General features: G+C 39.0%; 1 protein-coding gene across 8 annotated transcripts in view; it reads right to left on the bottom strand.

The window, feature by feature from the left end:
• Cntn4 (contactin 4) overlaps positions 1-25,262 on the bottom strand; it is a 1,002,315-nt gene that overhangs the window by 206,653 nt on the left and 770,400 nt on the right. For all 8 annotated transcript variants that reach the window (XM_040739337.1, XM_040739329.1, XM_040739331.1 and 5 more), the window contains one exon: positions 16,240-16,437. In XM_040739337.1, coding sequence (XP_040595271.1) covers positions 16,240-16,437 — 198 coding nt within the window. The remainder of the gene's footprint in view (positions 1-16,239; positions 16,438-25,262) is intronic.

Below are 25,262 nucleotides of genomic sequence, written 5' to 3'. Positions count from 1 at the left end.
CATACCCTGCAGCATCCTCTGACCTGCCTTTGGCATGTCTACCTGCTCTGGGCATTTCATAGTAATGGAATCAGATACCTGCATTCTTTTAAACATTCTTATTCTTTTTTATTTTATTTATATGAGTGTTTGCCTTCATGTATGCATGTGCATCACATGTATGTCTGTTCCCTTGCAGGTCAGAAGAGGAGACAAGATCCCCTGGAAATGGAATTCCTGACAGTTTTGAGCTATAATGTAAGTTCTGCGAACTGAACCTGGATCCTCTGCAAGAGCAGTCAATGTTCTTAACTGCCTACCTCTCTCCAGTCCTATGTTGGTGTCATTCCCATCTGCCTTCTTTAATGTAGCCTGCTTTCCAGGCCCATGCTATAGCACACCAACATTCTATCTGGCCTGTTGCAAAACAGGATGGCACTGTAGGCATACCCCACATTTTTATTTAAAAGATGAAACTTGCATTAGTTTCATATTGGTCCTATAACAAAGTGCTACAAACCAAGCAGCTGAAAGGAACGTAGTACAGGATGCATGGACAGGTCTGAGATGCAAGACTCTGAGTGTAAACCCTTACTTCTTCTTATGTTCTGAGGGTAGCTGTTAGTCTGCTTAGTGTTCCTTTGCTTGAAGTTATGTTATTCAGATCATTACCTGTTATAAAATGACTCTTTCTCTGTACCTTCTTTGTGAATGAAGGCTTCATTCTACTGCAGGATGACATCATTTTAATTATCTGTCTTTAACAATGACCCCAGCTCTTTTTTTAAGATTTATTTATTTATTACATATACAGTGTTCTGCCTACATACCAGAAGAAGGCACCAGATTGAATTGTAGATGGTTGTGAGCCATCAAGTGGTTGCTGGGAATTGAACTCAGGACCCCTGGAAGAGCAGTCAGTGTTCTTAACCTCTGAGCCATCTCTCCAGCCCCGACCCTAGCTCTTAATAAAGCCCTAATTTGCGGGTGGAGGTGGGAAGAGGTAGGATGCAACATACTGCAACACTGCCCGATGAGCATTTGGGCAACTGCCACATTCAGCCTTTGCCAATGATGCCTCAATGAGCCATGATGGGCTTTGTGTGGATATACACTCGTTTGCCAATGTTCTCTGTGACAATCATATATATGACTCATTGCTGATTTATGTCTTTCTTCAAATGATGCAGCCTCAAAGTAGGTTTGTCTAGTCACCCTTTCTAAATGCTGTTCCTACACTTCATTTCTATCAGCAATTCCTTTCTTTCATGTTACTTATCACAGTGTTAAGATACTCTCACTTGTTTATGTGTTTAGTAGCTTTCACCCTGATGAGAAAACACATCACCAAGTGATCTATCTGTGCTTTCAATACTTGTATTCCTATCTTAGATTCCCAAGCTCTTAATAGGTATTCAGTAAATAACTATGGACATAAAACATCATAAAAAATCTCCAGGGAGCCTCTCAACCATGTGACTGTTTCCTATCATGTTTATAGATAGTTATAAACAAGGTGTTTCCTCCACTGTACATTGTATCTTGAGGAATGGAAATTTACTTTTTTCCTATGTCATTCACAAATCCTATCTCAGCCACAGGAATAAGAGAAAAGTGAGATGAACTGGAATGTGTGGGAAGGAGGAAACGATGAGAATCATGGAGGCATTTTCATATGGCCTATCTCAGCTAGGGAGAGACACATGGTGTTTTTCAACCATGAGAGTCATTCACTACATATCCTTATGGTTTTCATTTACTAGTGTGAACTGTATAGCTTGGTTTTCTTGTCTTATGGGAGTAGTTTCTTGGTATATAGAGTGATCCAAATTTATAGATATGTAAACATGAACAAAGAGTTATCAGTAAGAACAGATTGATCTGAATACATGGCAGTAGTTACAGTAAATAAAGATGATTTTTCCTGCTGCTTATAGGGATGCCAATGCATATAGGGAGCAACCTTGTCTTATCATACAAATAAGGGAAGCACTTTTCTTCAACTATATTGTGAATAATATTTTTGAGAAGACCTATAGAAAGTGCTCCATCTAATATGGGCTACATCTGGTACAGGCTGTATTTTATTTGGTTATTTCTTTTATTCTAAGTATTTTGGCCTTTACTTTTTAAATCAAATGTCAGATCTATTGTCTTTCTGTTTTGGGGAAAAGAAAAGGCTGTTTAAAACAGAGACACATATTTTTAGGTCATTTCTCTAACCACCTGGACATGTTTGAACTTAATTGGTCCACAGATGGTCTGGTGGCTTACAGAGCAAGGCCATTGACAGAATTACTCCTGATTGAACTTAACCAAGATGAACTAGAGAGAATGCATGCAATGCACCCTGGTTCAACCAGGAAACATAATCTCTGCCATACTTTTCCTCCATATAGATTAAATGATTTCCTCATTCTGTCCAATTGTAAAAAGACAGTTTCCTCTACATATTTACCCCCGAGGTTGAAAATGAAAACAATCTTGGCTTATGAAAATGCAGCTTCAATGTTTTCTGTTCTTTGGAACTAGAGATCCACTAAAACAGTTGTATGAGTTACATAAAGCACCTGAAATTACTAATGTCAATGTTCCCCAAAGGAAAGGTCTTTGCTCTGTTTATGTTACAGTAGGACTTAATAAATATAAACATCAATCATAAACTATTCTGTATGCCTGGCAAATGGGGCTGGAGCTCACCATTTGCCCTGTCCTGATTTCTGTTTTTACCACTTTACAAAGGCTAGTGGTTTTTTGGTATGTTGCCTGGTGATATGGCATACTTAAACAATGATGAATTGCTTACTGTGTAAGTAAAAGCTGAATTCATGAGGAAACCTGGTTAGAAGTTTCTGGATGTTTATGCAGAAGCAGTCATTCATTCTGTGATTGAAATCACCCAGAGGGCTTGAGTTTCTAATTTACAGAGCAGAACGAAAGCCGAAGGATGAGGAGAGCTCGAAGTAACTCCCAGGTAATGCTGCTGCTGATTTGATGACAACACCCTGAGTTCCACTGTCCCAATTCTGAGCCTGAGCAAGATATCTGACCTGACATTAATAAACCTGTCCTGTGAGCAGGCTGTGGTGGTAAATACTAGGAATAGAGTTCTACTAGCAATGAGGCAATGGAAATCCACAACTTTGCTGATGACCTTGTGGATAGGGATTGCCCCCCATTCAAAACCTAGGCACTTATTAAGGGTTGGTGCCCACATCTGTAAGAACATGGGATTTAAGGAAATAGATGACAATTTGCAGAATATGACAGGGAAATCAGCTACACTCTGCTCTTGTTTGAGTACAACTTGCAGAACACTGTGCTGGCAGAAGGAAGACAGTTTGCAAAACTGTGCACCGAAAGATTTTTGCCAACGCCTGCTTTAGCTGGAATCTGTGCTTCCTAAATTGAACCACAGATGGAACGAACATTCACTAACTTCCACTGAGTGGGATTTTCTACTGAAAAAAATAATTGCCAAAATTGTTTTGGAAAAAGTTTCCTCATTGACTTTCTTGAAAAAACCAAGTCACATAATGTGCATTCCATTAACTAAAAATATTTGGAAATATCTGATTAGTCATACAAGTTCACTAGGCTAAGTTTGCCATTGTGGCCTTAATAACAAAAAAGCATGCCTTTTCCGGAGTTGGAAGGAAAAGCTAATGAAATTCTGAGGATCAGTTGTGGTTTATTTCTGTTACTGAGATAAATCCTGTGACAAAAGCGACTTAGCGAGGAAACGGTTTATTTGGCTTATACATTACAGTCCATCATTGAGAGAAGTCAGGGTAGTAAGTCAAGCAGAAACAGAGGCTGGAACCATGAAGAACACTTATTACTGGCTTGTTTTCCATAGTGTGCACAGTCTGCTTTCTTATGTGGATGGTGGGTGACACCATCCACAGTGGGCTGAGTCCTCCCACATCAATCATTAATTCAGAAATGCACCACATACATATCTATAAGCCAAATCTGATGGACTCTTCAGCTGAGTTGACTTCTTCCAAGGTAACTCTAGTTTGTGTCAAAGTGGCAAAAAATAGTTACCAGAGTGTCTCATGTATCACTACCTTTAGACCAGTAAAATAATGCCTTCTAAATTGAGGGCAAGACTCTCCTCACTGCTAGAGAAAGGTCAGGTAGTATATAATGTGTGCTTTACTATCAGGATCTTGGAATGGTCTCAAAACCTATGAGAAATGATAATTAATGGATTATTTGCCTTAAATAATATCTGTACCTTCTCCATTTCTTTTCAATAATTGAAGTGCAGAGAGAACTTTTTGTAGAAGGCTGTCCCAATACAAAGACAGAGTGATCATTTATCCCTGCTTGGCCAGCAGAGCATCTGCTTACCTGAATGCCTGAGGTAACTTGCTCTATCCAGTATGTGCAATTGATTATAGGATATCAAGCTATTTATCTTCTTTGAGGATACTCATACATACTAAAATGTTCTTTGTGATGTGTTTAATTAATTATCTCCCTGTATGCACTGTCACTAATTGAAGTCAGTAGAGGCACTATTGATAGATGGTCTTTGATAGTTAATGACAGCATCATAGTCTTAGAAGTCAATAAATTTTTTTATGAAAGACCAGAGAGCCAGGATTCACTTGGATCTTGTGCATAGAAGGTCTAAACTCTCTCATTGTACTTTGCAAACAGCCGTGGACAAATGTCTGTCAATAGGCAGGGAAGAGTGTGCTAATGAAACTTTATTAATAAAAACAGATTGTGGATCCAGGAGTCATAATGGGCTGACCCTAAGCAATGAGAATATGGAGAAGATGGTGACATTTGAAACAACAATGTAATCAATAAACTGTTAGAACTATTATTTATTGAAACAGGCCATGGGCATAGCTTGCTTTCAAGGAGTTTGTCAGCACTAAGTATCTTCTGTTTGGAACTCCTCATTTCTGCTGCCCAACATTTCCTGGAATGCATTTTACAGATGATGCAAGTATCCCTCATATCCAATCTGTCAATCTATACACAATTCCACCATCTCATTCACAATTCTGTGGCTTTGGCATATCTCTGAAAGTTAATTTGTTTTAACTATGCACTTCTCATACAATAAAGCCTCACTCTTGATTCCTACTCCCACTAGGCATCCTAACTATGTCATTTCTGAGTGCAGAAGAACTACAATATTCTTACTGGAAAGCTTACAAAGTGTTTCCTTAATATTTGTTGGTTAAATATATGATTAAGTCTTTGGAGTCAGCAAGATGGCACAGTTGATAAAAACAGTTGCTGCCAAACCTGAAGTTGATCTTTGGGCCTTCATGATGGAGTGAAAGAACTGATTCATGAAAGTTGTTTTCCAGTCTCCATACCCCAAGACCAATAAATAAAAAAATAAATAAGTAAATAAAATCATTTTCCCAAGCCTACTCAATTCTAGGCAGCACATACACCTCAAGTACTTTATTTTATACCAGGTTTCTCCTTTACTCTATTGTTGAGATTCCAATTTTATAATCCCAATAAACAATAAAACTAGACCCTTTGCTAGTTTGTAGTTTTCTAAGGTTATGTTACCATGGGCTGAAAGCTGGCTTTTTTGACTTCATAGTATACTGCACAACACGAACACTGAACAGATGTTTCCTAACTGACTAGCCAAATGACCATCTAAGATCTTTGGCCCCCATGGACTTGAAATGGAATTGGCTGAAACAGAGGTCTAAAGATGACTGCCAAGTTCCTAAGCTTGTCAAACCTTCAGAATATCCACAGCCATTAAGACTCTATTAAATCAGATTAGCTATGGCAGCTTAGAGAAACATCTCATATCCTTTAGTCATTTAGATGTTCTCATCAAACATGTTTTACGCCCACAGATCCTTAACTGTGATGTTGTTAGAAAATTAAAAACAAGACATGATTGCTGTGACAAAGCTGCACGAAAGTTGCAATTAAAAGTGAGACTTAAATAAAGCAGAGAATTTTGGGGGAGAAATATTTAAATAATACAAAATCACATTTGAGTGGAGGGTACATAACTTTGCCTGCTGTCTAAATGCTGGAATATCAATAAAAGACTTTAAGTAGGTCAAGTACACACTGAAAGAAATACTCTAATGTCTTTTTTAGAAATCTAACTCCTAGGTTAATTAAGTGGCTCATAAATAAAGCTAATTTATTCATAAAGACAAATAGTGTTTGTTAGGGCCCCCGAGAGACTCTATTGCAAGTTGAAGAAATATTAGGAACACTTACTGTGAGCAGTTAGCAAGATCATAATGGGGGAAACATGATATAGCGGTAATAAATTTCCAAAGACCCCTCCTTTTTGCATTACTTATTTATTATTTTGATATTTGCTTTGGCATAAATTTGGAACTATGGAATAAGCTGAGTTCTTTTGTGGCACACGTTTTAATGCTGATAGGGATTGGGGTTCATTCCATGGTCTCTGTGTAGTGAAGATTAACGTACTTGCTGCCTTTGTGTTTGTATTTGGAATAAATCTGACCCATTGAGGAAAATTTGTCTTATCTAAAGAGTAGTGTATTATGCGACCTGATCTTTGCAAATTTCGAGATTGAAGTAAACTGAAAAGTTGTATCTAGAATCCCCAAAATGACAAGAAAGTATCTTAGAGAAAATTTAACATATATTGCTCAGTAATATAGCAAAGAAATCTAAGGACCAGAGAAATGAGATCTCTATTTCATATTAATTGGAAGTTGATCTGTTACTGTACTGAATAATCCCATCACCTTTTCCTTTTTGTTTGCTTTGGGTGTTCTCTGAATCTAGGAGATGCTGAGATTATCATCTGGCCTTTCTTCCATTAGCTTAAAGTGTGATTTAAGGTAAGAACATTAAATGCTTCAACACTGAGCCTGATCAGTGTTTTCATGGATGAATACTCTTAAGTTAGGGGAAGAGGAGAGGACTTGGGAAACATGGTTAGTAATTTCATTTATACTCTGAGAATGTAAATGTAGACTTTTAGTATTTTTATAATTTAAATTCATTTTTCAAGAATTTCTTAAATGAGTATTACATGTGTACTATTTCTACCTCCCCCCCAGTCCTCCTGTTCCACCCACTCCCTCTCAAAGTCATCATTTCTTTTTTTCAAATATTAATAGATTCATGGGTTTTGGATTGGCACTTTGGAACTCAATAACCTACAAGGAAAAAATCTAGAGGTAATGTCTTTTAATATTTTAAGTTTATGTTAAGGTATAACACAATTTTCACATAAAGAGACACACAGACATTACACATATGTATGTATAAATGTTCCTAAAATGTAAATAAACACAAAGATTAAAGAGAGAACAAGAATTTGAAAATCTCTAAAGATAAATTTGTTATTCCATATTTCTTGGCATTTCTTCTCCGTAAAGTTAGTTCTAATTAGGGAAAATAGTTTAAAATATTTAACAACCAGTGTGTAAAACAAGTGTCCATCGGTCAGAACCAGGCTGAAGTCATATTGCTCATCAGTTATCTTGACTCTAGTGGGCAAAACAAAACTTGGAAGCCAATCTCTAGCCAGTCTCAAAGAACACAGATAAAAGGACAAGTCTAGACCCGTGCTCTGGAAGCTCATTTAAATATTCGTGTGAGTGATATACTCCGGCAGCCTTACAGACTTCCTCATTTACGAATTGCTCATTTCTCTGTTAATTCTTTTTGTCACGAGAAAGTTCAGGGGGAGTGGAGGGTAATGGCTGAGAATATAGGAAGCAGCCACTGAGGTTATCAACTAATTCTATTATTTCTGTAATGCATGTTTTACATTAATTTATGACTTTGTATGGAAAATTTGGACAAACTTGAGACCTGTGCAGAAAGTATGTAATACTCCAAGCTCACTGTTATTAATGACCAGCGTTGGGGCTCGTATTGATCAGCAGACTATTGTACTGCATGTAGTAATAGCTCAGATGCACATCACCTACTTAAAATCTTTTCATTTCAGGTTACCTAGGTGACAGACATATGTTTCCAAGTAACAACTTACCTTATTTTTCATAGTACATTGAAATATGTAGAAAAATTATTACAAATTCTGAAACAAAATTCTACCATATCTGTCTAACAATTTTCAATTATTTAGTTTTTAGAAGAGAATACTGTCTTTGGTTGCTTGGAAAAATCCAAAAGGAAAGAAAGAGAGAGAGAGAGAGAGAGAGAGAGAGAGAGAGAGAGAGAGAGAGAGAGAGAGAGAGAGAGAGAGAGAGAGAGAGAGAGAGAGAGAGAGAGAGAGAGAGAGAGAGAGAGAGAGAGAGAGAGAGAGAGAGAGAGAGAGAGAGAGAGAGAGAGAGAGAGAGAGAGAGAGAGAGAGAGAGAGAGAGAGAGAGAGAGAGAGAGAGAGAGAGAGAGAGAGAGAGAGAGAGAGAGAGAGAGAGAGAGAGAGAGAGAGAGAGAGAGAGAGAGAGAGAGAGAGAGAGAGAGAGAGAGAGAGAGAGAGAGAGAGAGAGAGAGAGAGAGAGAGAGAGAGAGAGAGAGAGAGAGACACTTCGGAGCCCAGAAGAGTTTTTCCTGAAGGTCGGTTAAACAGAGATGTATAGGGTCCAGGAGTCTGTCTTATACTGTCCTGCCTCATTCTCAGCTCCTCACCATCCCCTTCCCCCAAAATCAAAGATGTAAAATTTGGTTATCGTTAAATGCTGTCTAGGCTCATCTGTAGTCTGTTTCGTGTTCATGTGTGCAAGTACACAGGGAGGCCAATAGAGGAAGTCATGTCCCCAGGAACAACGTTGGGGATGTTTGGGAGTTGCTCAACACGGGTGCAGGGATCCAAATGTTGGTCCTCTTAAAAGAACAATACACACTCTTTACCGCCCAAATTTCAAAATTTTGTACCAAGAATAAATACTGGAAGTTTAAACTTGTTAATTAGCACTTTGAAAACAAAAGTCCTTTCTGCATATTACTACAATTTTAGTAAAATAAAGTTTTATGAGAATACTTTAGGTAAGTTATTGATGCATACTTCTATTTCAGCAGTGTTAAACCACTTAAAATGCGTTTTAATACATAAAGCGTATCTCGGGGGTAAACACTGATATGTTAATTTTATTGATGAGTAAACAAAGCCAATGACGTTAAACTAAAACGCCCCTGTGAAATGGGCAGTAACTGGTGGGTCTTGATTCGACACAGAGAGCCTCTCCTACATCTTTCTCACTTATTTCCTGACCAAAAATAGAATAAAGATGAGGCAAGCAGAAGGAATGCACTCTGTGAAGTACTGTATTAAAGGAAGAGACAATGCAAAAGGCCTGTGGGATAATGAGCTAGGGGCACGTGGTAAAAGCAACCAGACAGATGAGGGCGACCACACCCGATTCCTGTCAACACAGGAGCCAAGATTCACAGTTCACTTTTTATGACACTCTGGTGACCTTTTGGACTGAAAACTGTGAGTCTAAAATTGCCTTCCTTGAATTCAAAAGATAATGACTTGAATAGTAGGGAAATCTTGTCGTTTAAGGTATATGTGTTCACAGCGATGCAAAGCACCCGTTGTGGCAATTAGTTTAGCTGAGGCTTGAACTTCCTCTGCCTTGCTTATTATATTTCAGAGTCAGAAAGAGGGTGTGAAATTTTGAGTGTGCTTCGGTGATCAAAACGACTGTATCAGTTCCACACTTCTTGCACATTATCAGCCCAACATAGCAACTAAGTACCAGCTCCTGTAGAGTGATAATTCCACTGATGTTTTTTACTCTCACATAATAGACTTAATAAGGAAGTCATCTTAATTTTGCAATCTTCTTTTGATTTATATCTCCCCTCTTCTCCTACCTTCAGACAGGAGCTAATTAAATAACCTGTTTTGTGCTTAGTAATTGAACTTCATATTCATTTTATGTACTCCAGTCTAAATGAGAAAGATATTATAAATTTTACCATGCAACTCTCATGCAAATTAAAAGTGAATGGGCATTAATTGCTGAAGAGTGAGGTGTTTAGCCTGTTAATTCTGTGATAAAATATTCCAATACAAAGCATTGGCCATTTCTATGAAGATGGAGTAGATAATAAATTTAGAAATAAATCTAAACCAAGCAAAGGGCAAAGTTGCTGCCAGCTTGTGGTATACATGATGATAATGAACTTTCTGTGTTCCTAATTTTGGTTCCCACTTTCAAAGACAGAAGTTTTCTGTGATGTTTTCTTCAGCTGTATCCTGCTGCGTGCAAGTAAATATTGCATTATATCCATGACTTGACACACCAAGGCAAGTAATTCCTTTGGTTAGTTATTTTGGCATATGAACATTATTTTTAGGAATCTCCCAAAGACGCTCTGTTTTACAAAATGTCACTGAAACAAATCCTTTTTTTGTTTTATTTTTTCTGGAAAGGTGGCATTTGTGATTTTTGACAGAGCAGGTACTTTGTTGGACTTTTTTTTTTAACTGGGTCTCATGTAGCTGACTGTCTTTATAGTCACAAAATAGCTGAGGACATCATACACCTGATCCCCCTGCCTCCATTTACCAAGTATGGGGATTTCATGCATATGCCCTCAAACCCAGGTTCATGCAGTACTAGGGACCGAGCCTGGAGCTTTGTGCTTCCTAGGCAGGAACAGTATCAGCTGGGCCTGAGCTACATCTTTGGTCCATCTTGCCTACTTTTTAAATCAGTGACTGGTTTTGTAAGCACAATGCACCATAATAATTTAACAATAATCCACCATAGTAATTTGATTTTTGTTGTGATACAGTTAGGATGCTTGTGTTCAGTATAAGGTCTGGTGAAGGTTGCAAAGTCTTTTCTTGAGTAGGGTGAAGATGGAAAAGTTAGTTACAAACAGATACATCAGATGAATATTTTGACAGTATTATCAACAAAAACAGTAGACAAATTTTTTTGAGACACGGTTTCTCTGCTTAACAGCCCTAGATGTCCTGGAACTATCTCTGTAGACCAGGCTAGCCTTGAACACACAGAGATCTGCCTGCCTCTCCTTCCTGAGTGCTGGGATTATAGGCCTGCACCACCACCACCCAGCCTGGCAATTCTTTCTGTTGCCAATGAAAAGTCATGTGTGTCTGTCTTTGTGAATAATATGTAAAATAGGATTGTCAACTTTTTCTTTGTAAATCTGCTTGCTAAACCTGAAAGTTATGAATTATTCTTGGTTTTCTCCTGTGTACTCTCTCATATCCAGTGTGTGTTAAATTCTGACACTTGCTCCTGCAAACTATACCTCAGATCCGTTTCTCTCCTTCTCAGCTATTGTCCTTACCCAGTGTCTAGTTTAAATGTAACTGCCTGCCCCAAGATCATAGAGAATGCCACTATTTGGAACTGTGGCTTTGTTGGAGCAGGCATGACTTTTTTGGAGGAAGTGTGTCGGTGGGCTTTGTTGCTCCCTATGTTCAAGAAACCACCCAGTGTCACAGTCCTTCCTGTTGCTTTCTGAACAAGATAGATGTAGCCAGCGCTATATCTGCCTGCATGCCACAATGCTCCTCACCATGATAATAATCGACTGAACCTCTGAAACTGTGAGTCACCCCATTTAAATGTTTTCCCTTATAAAACTTGCCCTAGTCATGGTGTCTCTTCACAGCAATAGAAGCTCTAACCAAGACACCCAGGTTACCACCACTCCTTAGGTGAACGTTGCAAAAGTTTCTGACCAGATATGCAGTTTCTACTCCCATTTTCTGTAAGCCTTATTTTTCTCCTGGAAAACAATCAGTATTTCTAAAATAACTAGTTATTTCCAAGTTTACAAATCCCTAAGGGCTTATCTCTCTCTGGTCTCCACATTGGCACCTGATCATTAAACTCCAAACCCCTCTCTGATTAGTAAGTACAAACCACACTTACTTTCTTCTTATTTCCAGAGGAGGGAAACATTTTTCCTTACTTTCTCTCTCTACCTCAGGACTTTTGAATGTGGTGACAGCTCAGTCTGAACTATTCTTCTTCCTTATCCTCTCAAGATAGACTTCTTATCATTACAACTACAGCCCCATGTTCCTCTTCAGAGAGGATTTCCATGGCAACTCTTTCTACAGTTGATAGCCACCCCACAGAACTTTCAGTTTTCATATTGTTTTATGTTTACTCTAAAAAAAAATAACACAAACTAAAATTTGCTCTTTGCCCTGCTGGCCTCTTGTCATAATGTCCAGGAGAATATTAGATGCATTAAGTAAGGGCCTGTTGTTCTGTTTACTGGAACATAGAAACAAGATGGTCACACAGAAATTGCTAAATAAATTCAAGTTAAATGTACCATTAGACAAAAGGTCTGAAAACTAAACTATTCATTAAAAATTTCCAGTGTGGTCTCTATTGTAAGAATGTTCAGACCATCTCTCAACAGCTAATTTTGGACTGATAACCTGAAAACCTCAAGTTCAAACCCACCTGGGAAGGAGTTCACTAGTAACATAGAGAGACAGAGCACACTGGTGTACAGCTCAGTGGCAGAGCACTTGCCTAACATGTGCCAGGACTTGAGTTTAGTCCCTGGCATTGCAAGAAAATAGATGGACAGAGCAATACATTTGGGAAATAAAAGAGCTGCTTTTTTCTTTTCTTATATGACTTAATGTAAGCGCTTGTGTAGGATGGTGCGAAAAAACAGGGTGAAGGTTTAAAATAAAAGGCTCCTGAGTCAGAAGACCAAGTGCTATGCTTGAATCCCATTCATGTGGCTTTTGCATTCGTTATTTAACACTGAGCCCCAGTTTCTTCAACTATGAAAGAGGATATTCCTTATGTGCAATCTAGCATATAGTAAGTGACCAACAAATGTTTATTATTAGTATCTTGACTGATAATTTCTTCATCTGTGTGATGCATTCTTGTCCTTCCTTTTCAAATGTATGTAAAGAAGCGAGGGTTTTTTTTGTTTTTGTTTTTGTTTTTGGTGTTTTGTGCTTTTTTTTTGTTTGTTTGGTTTTTCGAGATAGGGTTTCTCTGTGGCTTTGGAGGCTGTCCTGGAACTCACTTTGTAGACCAGGCTGGCCTCGAACTCACAGAGATCCCCCGCCTCTGCCTCCCAAGTGCTGGGATTAAAGGCGTGCACCACCAACGCCTGGCTGTTTGTTTTGTTTTAAGAATAGAAACCTAAACATGTCAACTATGAATCTTCATTAGTCCTTCCTACAGGGTTAAATTATTCCTTTGTTTTCATTCTTTCAATGAATATTTAATGAGCCATTTTTATTTGTTACATTCTATACTAGACAGCAATAAGCAAGAGAGTTTACATGACACACCCTGTCAAGTGTAGCAAGATAAGGAGTTCATGTGTGTGTGTTTGTGTGTGTGTGGGGGGTAGAGTAATAGATTTCATTGGTGTTTACTGAGAAGTTGCCTGATGCAGCAAGGGTGGGGCACCAGACTTGTAGAGATGGCTTCCTGCAAAAAAATGAGGTATTTCTAAAGAAACAGAAAGACAGTACACATAATCTACTAAGTATTTTGGACTATTAGGACTTTAGAAATAAGAATACATGTGTGTGTGTGTGTGTGTGTGTGTGTGTGTGTGTGTGTGTGTGTCTGTGTGTGTGTCCCATGGTAGAAAGAGTCATGTTACCCATACACCTTGGCTAACAAAATGTCTTTTAAAGATACATGGTGCCCTGTCTTGGGCCTGACTTCTGCTTGTCCTTTTTGGGATTTCCTGCTGACTCACTCCTGGCAGACTAAGCAATCCAGGGTCTGCTGACATTGCTGTGCTAGTTCTGCCCCCACTCAGGGGAGAGACGAGCATGGGCCCCTGTCTCAGGCCAGACTTCTGCTTGCCCGTTTTGGGATCTCATGACCTGAGGAAAGTGGGAAAGTTGACTCACCCTAGGCGGATCAAGTCATCCAGAGTCTCCTGGCATCACGGTACCAGTCCCACCTCCACCCACCAGGAGGATTGTCTCAGACCAAACTGCACCAATCCTGAGCCCCATCAGAATATTGGACCGGCTGGCATGCACCAGAAGAGAATCTTGGACCTGTATCCACCAGAAGAGGAAGAGACCCCACATGCACCCACTGGGAGAAGGGATGGGAAGACAACAATATAAGAACACATTCAACAACAGAAAAACTAATATGACACCATGAGAGTCTAGGGACACTACAACAGCAATACCTGAACATCCCAACTCTGATGATGCAGAAGAGAAGGACCTTAAAAACAACTTCATGAGGATGATAAAGACCCTAAAAAAGGAAATGAGAAAATCCTTTAAAGAAATGGAAGATAAAACAAAAAATTCAAGAAATGGAGGAAAAGGCAATCCAAAAATTTCAACAAAGAATTCAAACAGTGCAAGGTTTGAAAGCTGAAATAGAGACAATGACAGTAAAGAAAACACAGTCTGAGGGAATTCTGGAAATAGAAAAGTTGGGTAAACAATCAGTAACTACAGATGCAAGCATAACCAACAGTTTACAAGACTTGGAAGAGAGAATCTCAGGCATTGAAGACACACTGGGAGAAATAGATTCATCAACCAAAGAAAATTTCAAGTCCAACAAATTCCTAACACAAAATATCCAGAAAATATGGCATACCATGAAAAGGCCCAACCTAAGAATAGTAGATATAGAAAAAGGTGAAGAAACCCATCTCAAAGGTGCAGAAAACATATTCAACAAAATCATAGAATAAAAGTTTACCAACCTAAAGAAAGACAATCCAATGAAAATACAAGAAGCTTATTGAACACCAAATAGAGTGGACCACAGGAAAAAAAAAACAGCCCCTTTGCCACATAATAATCAAAATACCAAACATATCGAATAAAGAAAGAGTATTAAGAGCAGCAAAGGAAACAGTTCAAGTATCAAATAAGAATTACATGTGGTTTCTTCATGGAAACACTGAGAGACAGAAGGCTCTAGATCGATATTCTACAAACACTAAGAGACCATGAATTCCAGCCCAGACTACTATACCCAGCAAAGCTTTCAATCACTATATGGAGAAAACAAGATATTCCATGACAAAATCAGATTTAAACAATACATATTCACTAATCCAGCTCTACAGAAAGTAATGGTAGGAAAACTCCAACCTAAGGAAATTAACTGTACTCACAAAATCATAGGTAAATCCCAATTTACCAAAAGCCAAAAGAAAAAGCAGGGAAAATCCACACACAATACCACCACCACCAACAAATCCAAAACAAACAAGAATTAACAGTGGTGCTTAATTTCCCTCAATATTGGTCTTAACTTGCCTATAAAAAGTCACAGGCTAACAAAATGGATACAAAGATAAAATTATCCTTTTGTTGCACACAAGAAACACACCTCAACTTCAAAGACAGATGTGACCTAGGAGTAAGGGTTGGGATAAGATTTTTCAATCAAGGGGGAGCTCATGGACCTGAGACTGATAGCTGGGTAACCAGCATAGGACTGACCCAGAACCCATGAATGTGGGTGTCAGTTAGGAGGCCTGGGCAATCTATGGGGCCTCTGGTAGTGGATCAGTATTTATCCCTAGTATACTAATGAACTTTGGGAGCCCATTCCACATAGAGGGGTACTTTCTCAGCCTAATCAGACGTGGGAGGTCCTAGGTCCTGCTCCAAATGATATGACAGACTTTGAAGATTCCCCCATGGAAGGCCTCACCCTCCTTGGGGAACATAATGGGGATGGGATAGTGGGTTGGTGGTGTCAGTGGAGGCTAGGAGGGAGAGGGAACTGGGATCGACATGTAAAACAAACTTGTTTCTAATTTAAATAAAAAAAGAAAAAATTAAGATACAAGGTGATATAGCTTATGTTATCCAGACATTTAGATATGATTCCTACATTTTTTAAAAATATTCTCATAATGGGTAGAGAATTAATATTTTTCTTCCAAATTAGCTATCCATATTTCTGAATTTCTCTGTGGTAGGAACTATGCTTTCACTATTATGTATATGTTTTTTGGACAAATTAAAACCACAATTTGGACTCTGAATACTAAATTACAAAGAATTGATTAATGAGCTATTTGTTCAACCTTTCACTTCATTTTGCCTGTGTGTACAATTTAAGATCCTTTTGTTATTTATATTCACCTAAATTCGCATCTTGTCCCTGTTGAGATTAGCCATCAGATTTCTAATTAGTTTTCCAAAGTAGATTTGTGGGTTTATTTCTCACAAAAGTGGAAAAAAAACAATGGATACCTAATATAGAAAGTATTAAACTTTTCTTTAAAGCCTTATGTGCCTATCATATATCATTGCATGCCCCACCAGTGAGCTCCATAAATAGAACTGACAACATTGTGTAGATAACTCACCATCATTTCTCAGGATTAGTGGTGTGGGTGGTCCCAGGACCTTGTGGTTCGTCACAGTATTGGTAACTACACAGGTGTAATTCCCAACATCGGATTTTTCTACTTTTGCAATATAAAGATTCCCAGTCTCTTGAGAAACAAAGCGGCGGTTATCCTGATAGGAAGGGTATTCATTGAAGATCCAGGCATAGCTCAGCTCTGCAAGTACAAGAATCACAATGTAAATAAGTATGTTGGCCCTAGAAGTTTGCTGCATTTAGAATAGAAGTGGTCAGGGTAGAAACTGAGATGGTGGCTCTTCACCCTGTAAATGTAAATGGGAGGTAATCACAAAAGGCTTCCTACTGTCAGTCAAAGATAATGTCCTATTTCAAGAGGACTAGAAGATACCCTGAAACTTGACTAAGAGAGAACCAGCCTTTAGAAGTCAAAGTATGTGTCCAGTACTTTGCAGCAAGTTCTAAAGGAATCCAATGTTAAAGACCCAACATATAACCTTGACATAGTCATGTGAGATGCTACCATTGACAATGTTTAGATAACTTTTCTCATACAATAATGATCACTATAGTGCATTTGATCACAGGTTTGCAAAGTACTCCGTGGTATTTGATGCCTTCATTTCTTTTCATCAACTCAGGAGCTTTGAAAAGGAAAAACAAAGTAATGAATCCAAATTCTTAATCATTAAACAGAGTAAGCATTGATATTCAATCCATTACTTTCCCAATTTCTCCCACTCTTACATAGAATGTAAGAGTTCTCTTCTTTTCTTACATAGAATGTTGATTACTTCTCCAAAATTTTAATAAGAAATATTTAAATGTTGCTGTTATTACTCATCAAAGACACACTGGTATCTTAATTATTTTACACATAAAAATGTGTCCTTAAAATATAGTGGAAAAAGTCATATCAATAAGAAGTGAATATGGAGTGCTTGCAAATACTTGCTCATCCCAGAATGCAGTGGGGCAAATGAATAGAGCATTCTAATCTGGAAACATTCCTTTGACAGTTCTTTGTTTTAATAAGGATTATATGAACATTTTGTGACTTTACACATGAGCTCCTGCTTTCAATTTAAAGAACCCCAGATGACAAAGAATTTATCTAACTGGCTGCAGTGAGTAATCATGTTCTAAGAACATCAAATTTCTTCAACTCCAGTCACTTCTTCCTTCCTTTATATGAAATGTCAACCATTGATGTATCTAAAGCTGAAGCATAGAATACTGGCTACTGGCCCTGATTAGTTAAGATTGCTTTTCTCTTTAAAAATCACTTGTTGGGGAAGGAGAAAATAAGGGAGATACACAGGGAGCTGCTGGTTATAGAAACAGTTGGCTGAGTTACTCTATGGCATTCTTTCATATGATCCTGGTTAAAATCTAAATGCATGAGGGGTCCTTGGCAAATGGCAGAAAGGCCACTTGAGCTTTGTAAAGAGAACACTAATTATTGTAGAAGGCATTTTTTGGTTGTTTAATCCTTCACTGAATCCCAAGTGTAATTGACCTTAACCACTGAATGTGTAACAAGAAACATGTTTTGCCTTAATAATCCATTGTTGACATACAAAGGAGGGTTTGTGCAGATTGCTCTCCCTTTATCCCAGAATTACAACATTTCCACATGCATTGTTTTGGAGAGATATAATTATGTTTCTATGAGAAAAGCTAATTGCTCTACACATGTACACGTAATTAGAGGTAACTCCACGCTAATGTCAAGAGGATATTTGGCATTATAAACAAATTCTTCCCAAGGTCATGGACTAATTTCTTCTGATATGAAACATTCTATCCTGGGGAAAAGCTTGTTAAGAATCAGAAAGTACATGAATCTTACAAGGCTCGGGAAGTAAACAAAGCCTCAGGAAGTTCCTGAAACTCAATACATCTATCTATAAGACCCTTCCTCAGAGTCATATAAGTAGGAAGATTTCTGGGAAAGAGTGACTGTAACATCAAGTAATACAAGGAGCTCTGAAGATAAAGCTTTTCTTAATTGTCACTCATGTAAGATAGGCTTTTTACTGACACATCTGCCTTCAAGACATCCATGCTCATGTTAAGTTAACCCTCATTCATACTTCTGTAACTCACCCCAAACAATTCAATGTTTTAGTGATCTAGACTTGGGAGGGAACATAGTTTCTTTGGTCTATCATTAGCACCATGTCTGGGGTAAGTAGATATTTGTTTACATTTACAAGAAAAATTACATAAGGATGGAGAGATGGTTCAGCATTTAAGAGCATCAGTTTTTTTTTTACAGAGGACTTAGGTTTAATTTTCAGCACCAACAGGACAGCTAACATGCATCTAAAATTCCACCTCCATGGGTTCAGAAGCCCTTTTCTGGCATCCTTAGGTACCAAGAAGGCACATGTTGCACAGACATACACTTAGGCTAAATACTCAATAAACATTAAAAAAATCTAAAATTAAAAAAAAAAACCCAGACAAAAGCCAGTAAGTTGGCTGTTTCCAAAACAACAACGACAAAAAAAGGTGCTCAAACTTTAAGATAGGAAAAGACCAGATAATAAATCATGAGGAAAGATAAACTGGCAAGAACACCTTCCAGTTAGAAAAGACTTACAAAGGTCACAAGGCAGACTCCATAATTACACGTCCAAAAAACCCAACCATCTCTCAGCATCCCCGTTTTCTACTATGGACAATGAGAAGACCAAGTATCTGCTAATAAGTTATAAGAAAAAATTTAAATGTAAGCTAACATGTTCAAAGTCAAAAGTAGACATTACAAAATAATTTACCAAGACAAAATTAAACCAATTCACACTTCTCCAAGGAGAGTTGGAATCAAATACACAAAACTAATTTTTTCCCTTGAGATATTTTTTTTAAAAACTCTTGTAGTGGCTAGTGGCTGTGAAGTCCTCCAGATTCTGAGGGAGGACTTTAGCAAACAGAAAGCAGCTATTAGAAGAAAGACATCTGGTATGGAATTTTATAATTAGAGATAAAGTACCTAAGTTGAAATCTGTGTTACATAAGGGAAACCACATAAAGTCTCTCATTTTCTACTACTTCACCAATAAGTGGTGGGAATTTAAATTGGGATGTAGGTATATGTACTAATAGTCCGTTTATGCAAAAATCATTGAAATGTCTGGGGAATTGCAGAGATTTGCTTGTTATCTGTCTGTCACAAGCATAATAATTATAAAAGTAAAGTTATCTGCTTCATTTAATTCATTCATTATAGTATAACAATAAATGGGTTTCATGAAGATGTTTTCAGACATATTTAACATTATACTCCTTCTTCATTATTGCACTCTTTGAGGGCCTTCATATCCTCCCATCTCTCTCTCTCTCTTTTTTGGTTTTTCGAGACAGGGTTTCTCTGTATTGTTTTGGAGGCTGTCCTGGAACTTGCTCTGTAGACCAGGCTGGCCTCGAACTCACAGAAACCCACCTGCCTCTGCATCTCGAGTGCTGGGATTAAAGGCGTGTGCCACCAACACCCGGCCCCATCTTTCTTTTAAAAATAGATTCAGTGGAGCTTAAGTTGTAGCTCGGTTGGTAAATAACTTGCCTAGCATGGAGGAGGGCCTACATTCAGTCTCCAGCATTACATACTACGGGTACAGTAACACAGATCTGTAATCTCAGCACTCATGAGATGGAAGCAGAATCAGAAGTTCAAGGATGACATCTACAATGGCACAAGTTCAAGGCCAGCCTGGGATACACGAGAACCTGTCTCTTTAAGTTCTCTCTCTGACTGCCTCTTCTCTCTCTGTTTCTCTGCCCCCCATATTTGAGTTTGCTGTGGGTATGTGATTTACAGAGACCAGAAGAGGAAATCAGGTTTTACACTCCTTCTCTGTTCTTTTTATTCCTTTTGAGGTAGGATCTGTCACTGATCCTGAAACTAGGCTGGAAGTTTCCAAGTCCTAATGATGCTCCAGTCTCTCCCCTCCCCTGCAGCATGGGAGTCACAGGAGTGCATAGCCATGCACAGCTTTGTACCAGCAGTAGAATCTGAACTCAGATCTTCATGTTTGTGCAGCAAGGGCTTTTACCTACACATCTGTCTCACCATTTCCCCTCATGTTGCCTTTGCCAGTCATCTTATTACCAAAATAATGCAAGTAACTGATACAGAAAACTTGTACCTGATGTGCTGTAATAAAACTGACCAAGAAGGGTTTTGTGGAAGAATATAGAGTTGGGAACTTTAAACTATAAAAATCATTAAATACCAGTTCTAACTTGTCATAGAATCTTTTTTAGTTTTTTACAGGAACAAATTTTAGTATATCACTTGACTCCATGCTTTCCATGAACTCTAATTGGGAAGTTGTAAATCATACCAATACTGAATAAAGGGCAAATAAAAGCTAAGGAGGAGGAGTTGATGATGATGATGAATAATGAGGGAGAAACAGAGAATGAAGTTGCTAAGTAAGTTGTAATAACCTTGTCAAATTATAACAACAATATGATGCCACAACTACTTTCCATGGTCCAAGAAGAGACCAAACCTTACTTGTCAAAAGGAAATTGACAGAAGAAAATGGAGGGACTAGAAATCATTATGTTAAGAAAAAGGATACAGAATTAGAAACACAAATATCATCTTTTCCTTGTGTTTGTGGAATCTAGACTTCATTCTCTCTGTATGTGTATGTGTGTGTGTGTGTGTACATGAATGCATGACCATGTGTTTGTGTGTCATGAAAGTAGGAAGAGAGAGTAGGTCATGGGGGAACAGGAAGGTTGAGTGGGGGGGGGTAGAATAGGGGGAAGAGGGAATCATAGGTTAGAAGACAGATCAGGCACCAGAGTGACCTCTAGTGATCTAAAGGGATGACACCAATTGGCAAGCTAAGCAATAATGGAGAGACCACCTCGAATGCCCATTCCTGATAATGAACTTGATGTCTATAACCATCCGGGAGCCTTCATCCAGTGACTGATGAAAGCAGAGGCAAACACCCACAATTAAGCACTGAACTGAACCCAAGGAACCCAGTGACAGAGAGAGAGGAGTGATGAGCAAATTGGCAAAGAATGGGCTGGCAAAACCAGCAGAGACAGCTGATCTGAACAGGGGAGAGCTCTTGGACCCCAGACCGACAGCTGGGAGGCAAGCATGGGACTGATCTGGCTTCCTCCCCGAATGTGAGTGTCAGTGAGAAGGCCTGGGCGACCTATGGGGCTCTGAGCAGTGGATTAGTGTTTATCTCTCAAGTACAGTCATCGTGTGCCCATAGCACAAAGAGGGATGCTCTCTCAGCCTGGACTCTTAGGAGAGTGCCTGGACCCTACCCTGAGTGAAATGACAGACTCTAGATATCCCTTATGTGGAAGGAATTGGCAATAGGGTGGGAGGCTGGAGGGGGGATGGGGGAGTGCTGGAGGAGGGGAGGGAGAGGGAACTGGGATTGACATGTAAAACAAGCTATTTAAAATTAAAATTAAAAAATTAAAAAAAAAGAAAAAGAGAGGGAGAGAAGAGCAGGGGGAGAGGATGACATGGGGGAGCAGGAAGGTTGAGTCGGCGGGAAGAATAGAGGAGAGATACCGTAATAGAGGGAGTCATTATAGGTTTGAGGAGAGATCTGGCACTGGTGAATTTTCCAGAGATCTACAATGATGATACCATCTGGCAAACTAAGCAATATTGGAGCAGCTACCTTAAATGCCCTTCCCTGATAATGAGTTTGATGATTACCTTATATGCCATCATAGAACCTTCATCCAGTGGCTGATGGAAGCAGAGGCAGACACTCACAGGTGAACTGAACTCCTGGAACCCAGTTGCAGAGAGGGAGGAGTGATGAGTAAAGGGGCCAAGACCCAGCTGGTGAAACTCACAGAGACAGCTGACCTGAACAAGAAGGAGTTCTTGGACCCCAGACTGATGGCTGAGAGGCCAGCATGGGACTGACCCAGACCCCCTGAGTGTGTGTGTGTCAGTGAGGAGGCCTAGGAAATCTGTGGGGCCTTGGGTAGTAGATCAGTATTTATCTCTGGCATATAAATGGACTTTGGGTGCCCATCCCACATTGAGGGATGCCCTCTCAGCCTGGACACATGGGGAAGGCTTAGGTCCTGCTATGGATATACGACAGACTCTGGAGATCCCCCATGGAGGGCCTCACCTTTCCTGGGGGGGAGGAGGAGGAGGAGAGGGAGAGGGAGCTGTGATTGACATGTGAAGCAAGCTTGTTTCTAATTTAAATAAAAAAGATAAAAAAAGAAAAAAAAAGAAAGTAGGAATTCACCACAAGAAAAGAGAAGAAGATTTAAGTGAAGAAAGAGGAATGTGTGAGAAGAATAGTGGATAGATGTGTCTAGAAATCAGAAGTAGAACCTGTATAGGTGCAGAGAGAATATCAAGGAAGAAGCAGAGGAGGGAGCAGGGTGGGGAAAATAAGAAGAACGTAAGATAACATTATTTGTAAAGCTGTGCTGTCATAGCAAAACCCACTTCCTTTTAGGAGGACCAAAAAGTAATTTAAAATTAAAAAGAAGAATATCAAAGAGATGGTGCTAAGAACTCTAACACCGTGAATTCAACATCTGATTTTTTTGTAAGCACCTTATCCTTAAGACTATTAGAAAAGTCTCAGCTGGGGAATGGGTGAAATAACAAGGTTCAGCTGAATGCTCAACCCTCAAATAGGACATCTACAGCTGATAAATTAACCTAGTTTTCTTCATAGCTAATATTACTACCTGAAATATTGTTTTGTGTTTGTATATAGGATCAGGGCCATCAGGAAGACTGGAAGGAATATAATCCAATAACAACACAATATCAAAGCAGGCAGAAAAAATAGTAAAACTAAATAGCACCAACATATCATGTCACATTTCTAGACTTAGAAGATATGAAAATTCTGAGGCCTAGAAAAGGTCAGGGTGGGACACCAGAAGATGTCTAGGCAGAAAATGACCTAATGTTTCTGGCAATGCTGCTGTTACAGCTCTCTGCTAGGACAGCAGACACCCTTGGCATTCAAAAGTAAAGAACACTATTGTTAAACCACTCAGCCGACAATACAGATTTCCCTGAAGTACCAAAACCTATTTTTATCAGAGCAAAACATTAATCCATTGGGTTATATAAAATACTATCAACATTCCAAAAAAAAGTAAAGCCAAGCAAATAAAACAAAATAATCTCTCATGTGCTGCAATGAGCAAAAAAAAGCATTATCCCACTCAGTTTGATTTCCTCTGGGACTTCCATGCAATATTTATACTTACTCAAACTTGACAGATTTCTTTTGATAAGTCTTCACTCACTAATTGCTCTGGAAGTGACAGACAGTTTCTGTCCCATTGGCAATTTGTAATAACTGAGTAAACAGATATTTGGAATGCAATGTATTAAATGAATTGTGAAACTTGTGATGCTCAACAGAAAAGACTGAGACTGGCTATAATGTGGTACTAATTAAGGCAGAAGGATCTAGTAATGGCTTTCTGATTTGGAGCATCAAAAGTGACTGAAATTAACTCAAGTTGTCATTTTCTGGGTCTCTTATTCTTGTGTGTGAACCAAGAGTAGTAGCTATTGTGGCTATTGTGTATGTGTGTGTGTGTGTGTGTGTGTGTGTGTGTGTGAGTGTGTGTGTGTGTGTGTGTTTAATACACTAAGCAAGTTATATTTCAAGGGCAGGTGTTCACTGAGCAAAGCTACTCTCCGTGAATATATTCTCCCTATGGACATGCTTAACTTTTCCTGACCCCAGTTTCTTCCCAGAGTCACACGCTTATGGCATTGACTTTTATTCCAACAGTTGGAAATGTGTCATGATTTAAAAAATGCTTTTCTTGAATCCTTAGTTTTTAATTTCAATTTTCAACTCCACTTTAAAGATCTAGAAAATAAAACCTAGAGAAATTCATGCATGCAGCATGATGGCACATTTGGTACATAGCATGGACAGGCATATAAAGTGGATAAAATGTATGAGAGAATAGGCTTTGTTAGGTGGATGGTGTTATTAATTTTTATGTTGGGACTAAAATGGGTCTGTTTTCCTTATCTAGAGGCTGATGGAGGAGAATGGGATGATCCATTTTTTTTTCCAATATTACAATTCCATAATTTCTATAAAACATCAACAAATCTGGCAGCTCTTTTGTAATACAATGAGAAAAGGACCTCATTACGAACTGTACAGGTAGTTATTGTGAAGTCTGAAAATGGTGCCGTTGGGCTGGTGAGGTGGCTCAGCAGTTAGGAATGCATCCTGCTCTTCCAGCCGACTCAAATTCAGTTCCCAGCACCCACAAAAAGTGCTATAAAATTACAACTGCATGTAATTCTATCTCCAGCTTGTTTGATGTCCTCTTCTGGTTTCTGTAGGCACAAATGCACACATATGCATGTACACACACACACACACACACACACACACACACACACGTTTCTTAGTTGGTTGAATCTGGGTTGTTTTATAGAAAAACTTCTGGGAGTGGCAGCCTACAGTCCCACTGGGAAACAGGGAGTCTGGGAAACAGGGAGGACCCTAAAAAAGATAGGCTTGGTACCCTAGAGAATGGGTACGGGAAAGGATGTCTTGAATGGATTGCGAGCATGGGGGGGGGGCAGGGGAGAGGAAACTAGGAAAAAGGGAAGGGGAGAGGAAGACATGGGGGATCAGGAAGGTTGAGTCGGGGGGAGGAATGGAGGAGAGCAGGATGAGAGATATCATAATAGAGGGAGTCATTGTGGGTATGAGGAGAGATCTGACACTAGAAAGATTTCTAGAGACCTACAGGGATGACATCAACTGACAAACTATGCAATAGTGGAGAGGCTGCCTTAAATGCCCTTCAAGGATAATGAGATTGATTACTACTGTGTATGCCATACTGGAGCCTTCATCCAGTGGCTGATGGAAGCAGAGGCAGACACCCACAGCTAAACACTGAACTGAACTCCTGGAACCTGGTTGGGGAGACGGAGGAGTCATTAGCAAAGGGGTTAAGGCCAAGCTGGTGTAACCCACAGAAACTGCTGGC

Source organism: Mesocricetus auratus, unplaced genomic scaffold, assembly GCF_017639785.1.
Source record: "Mesocricetus auratus isolate SY011 unplaced genomic scaffold, BCM_Maur_2.0 Super-Scaffold_100676, whole genome shotgun sequence".
Lineage (NCBI taxonomy): Eukaryota > Metazoa > Chordata > Mammalia > Rodentia > Cricetidae > Mesocricetus > Mesocricetus auratus.
Note: the sequence above shows the minus strand (reverse complement) of the source record. Positions and strands in the feature narration are given on the sequence as shown.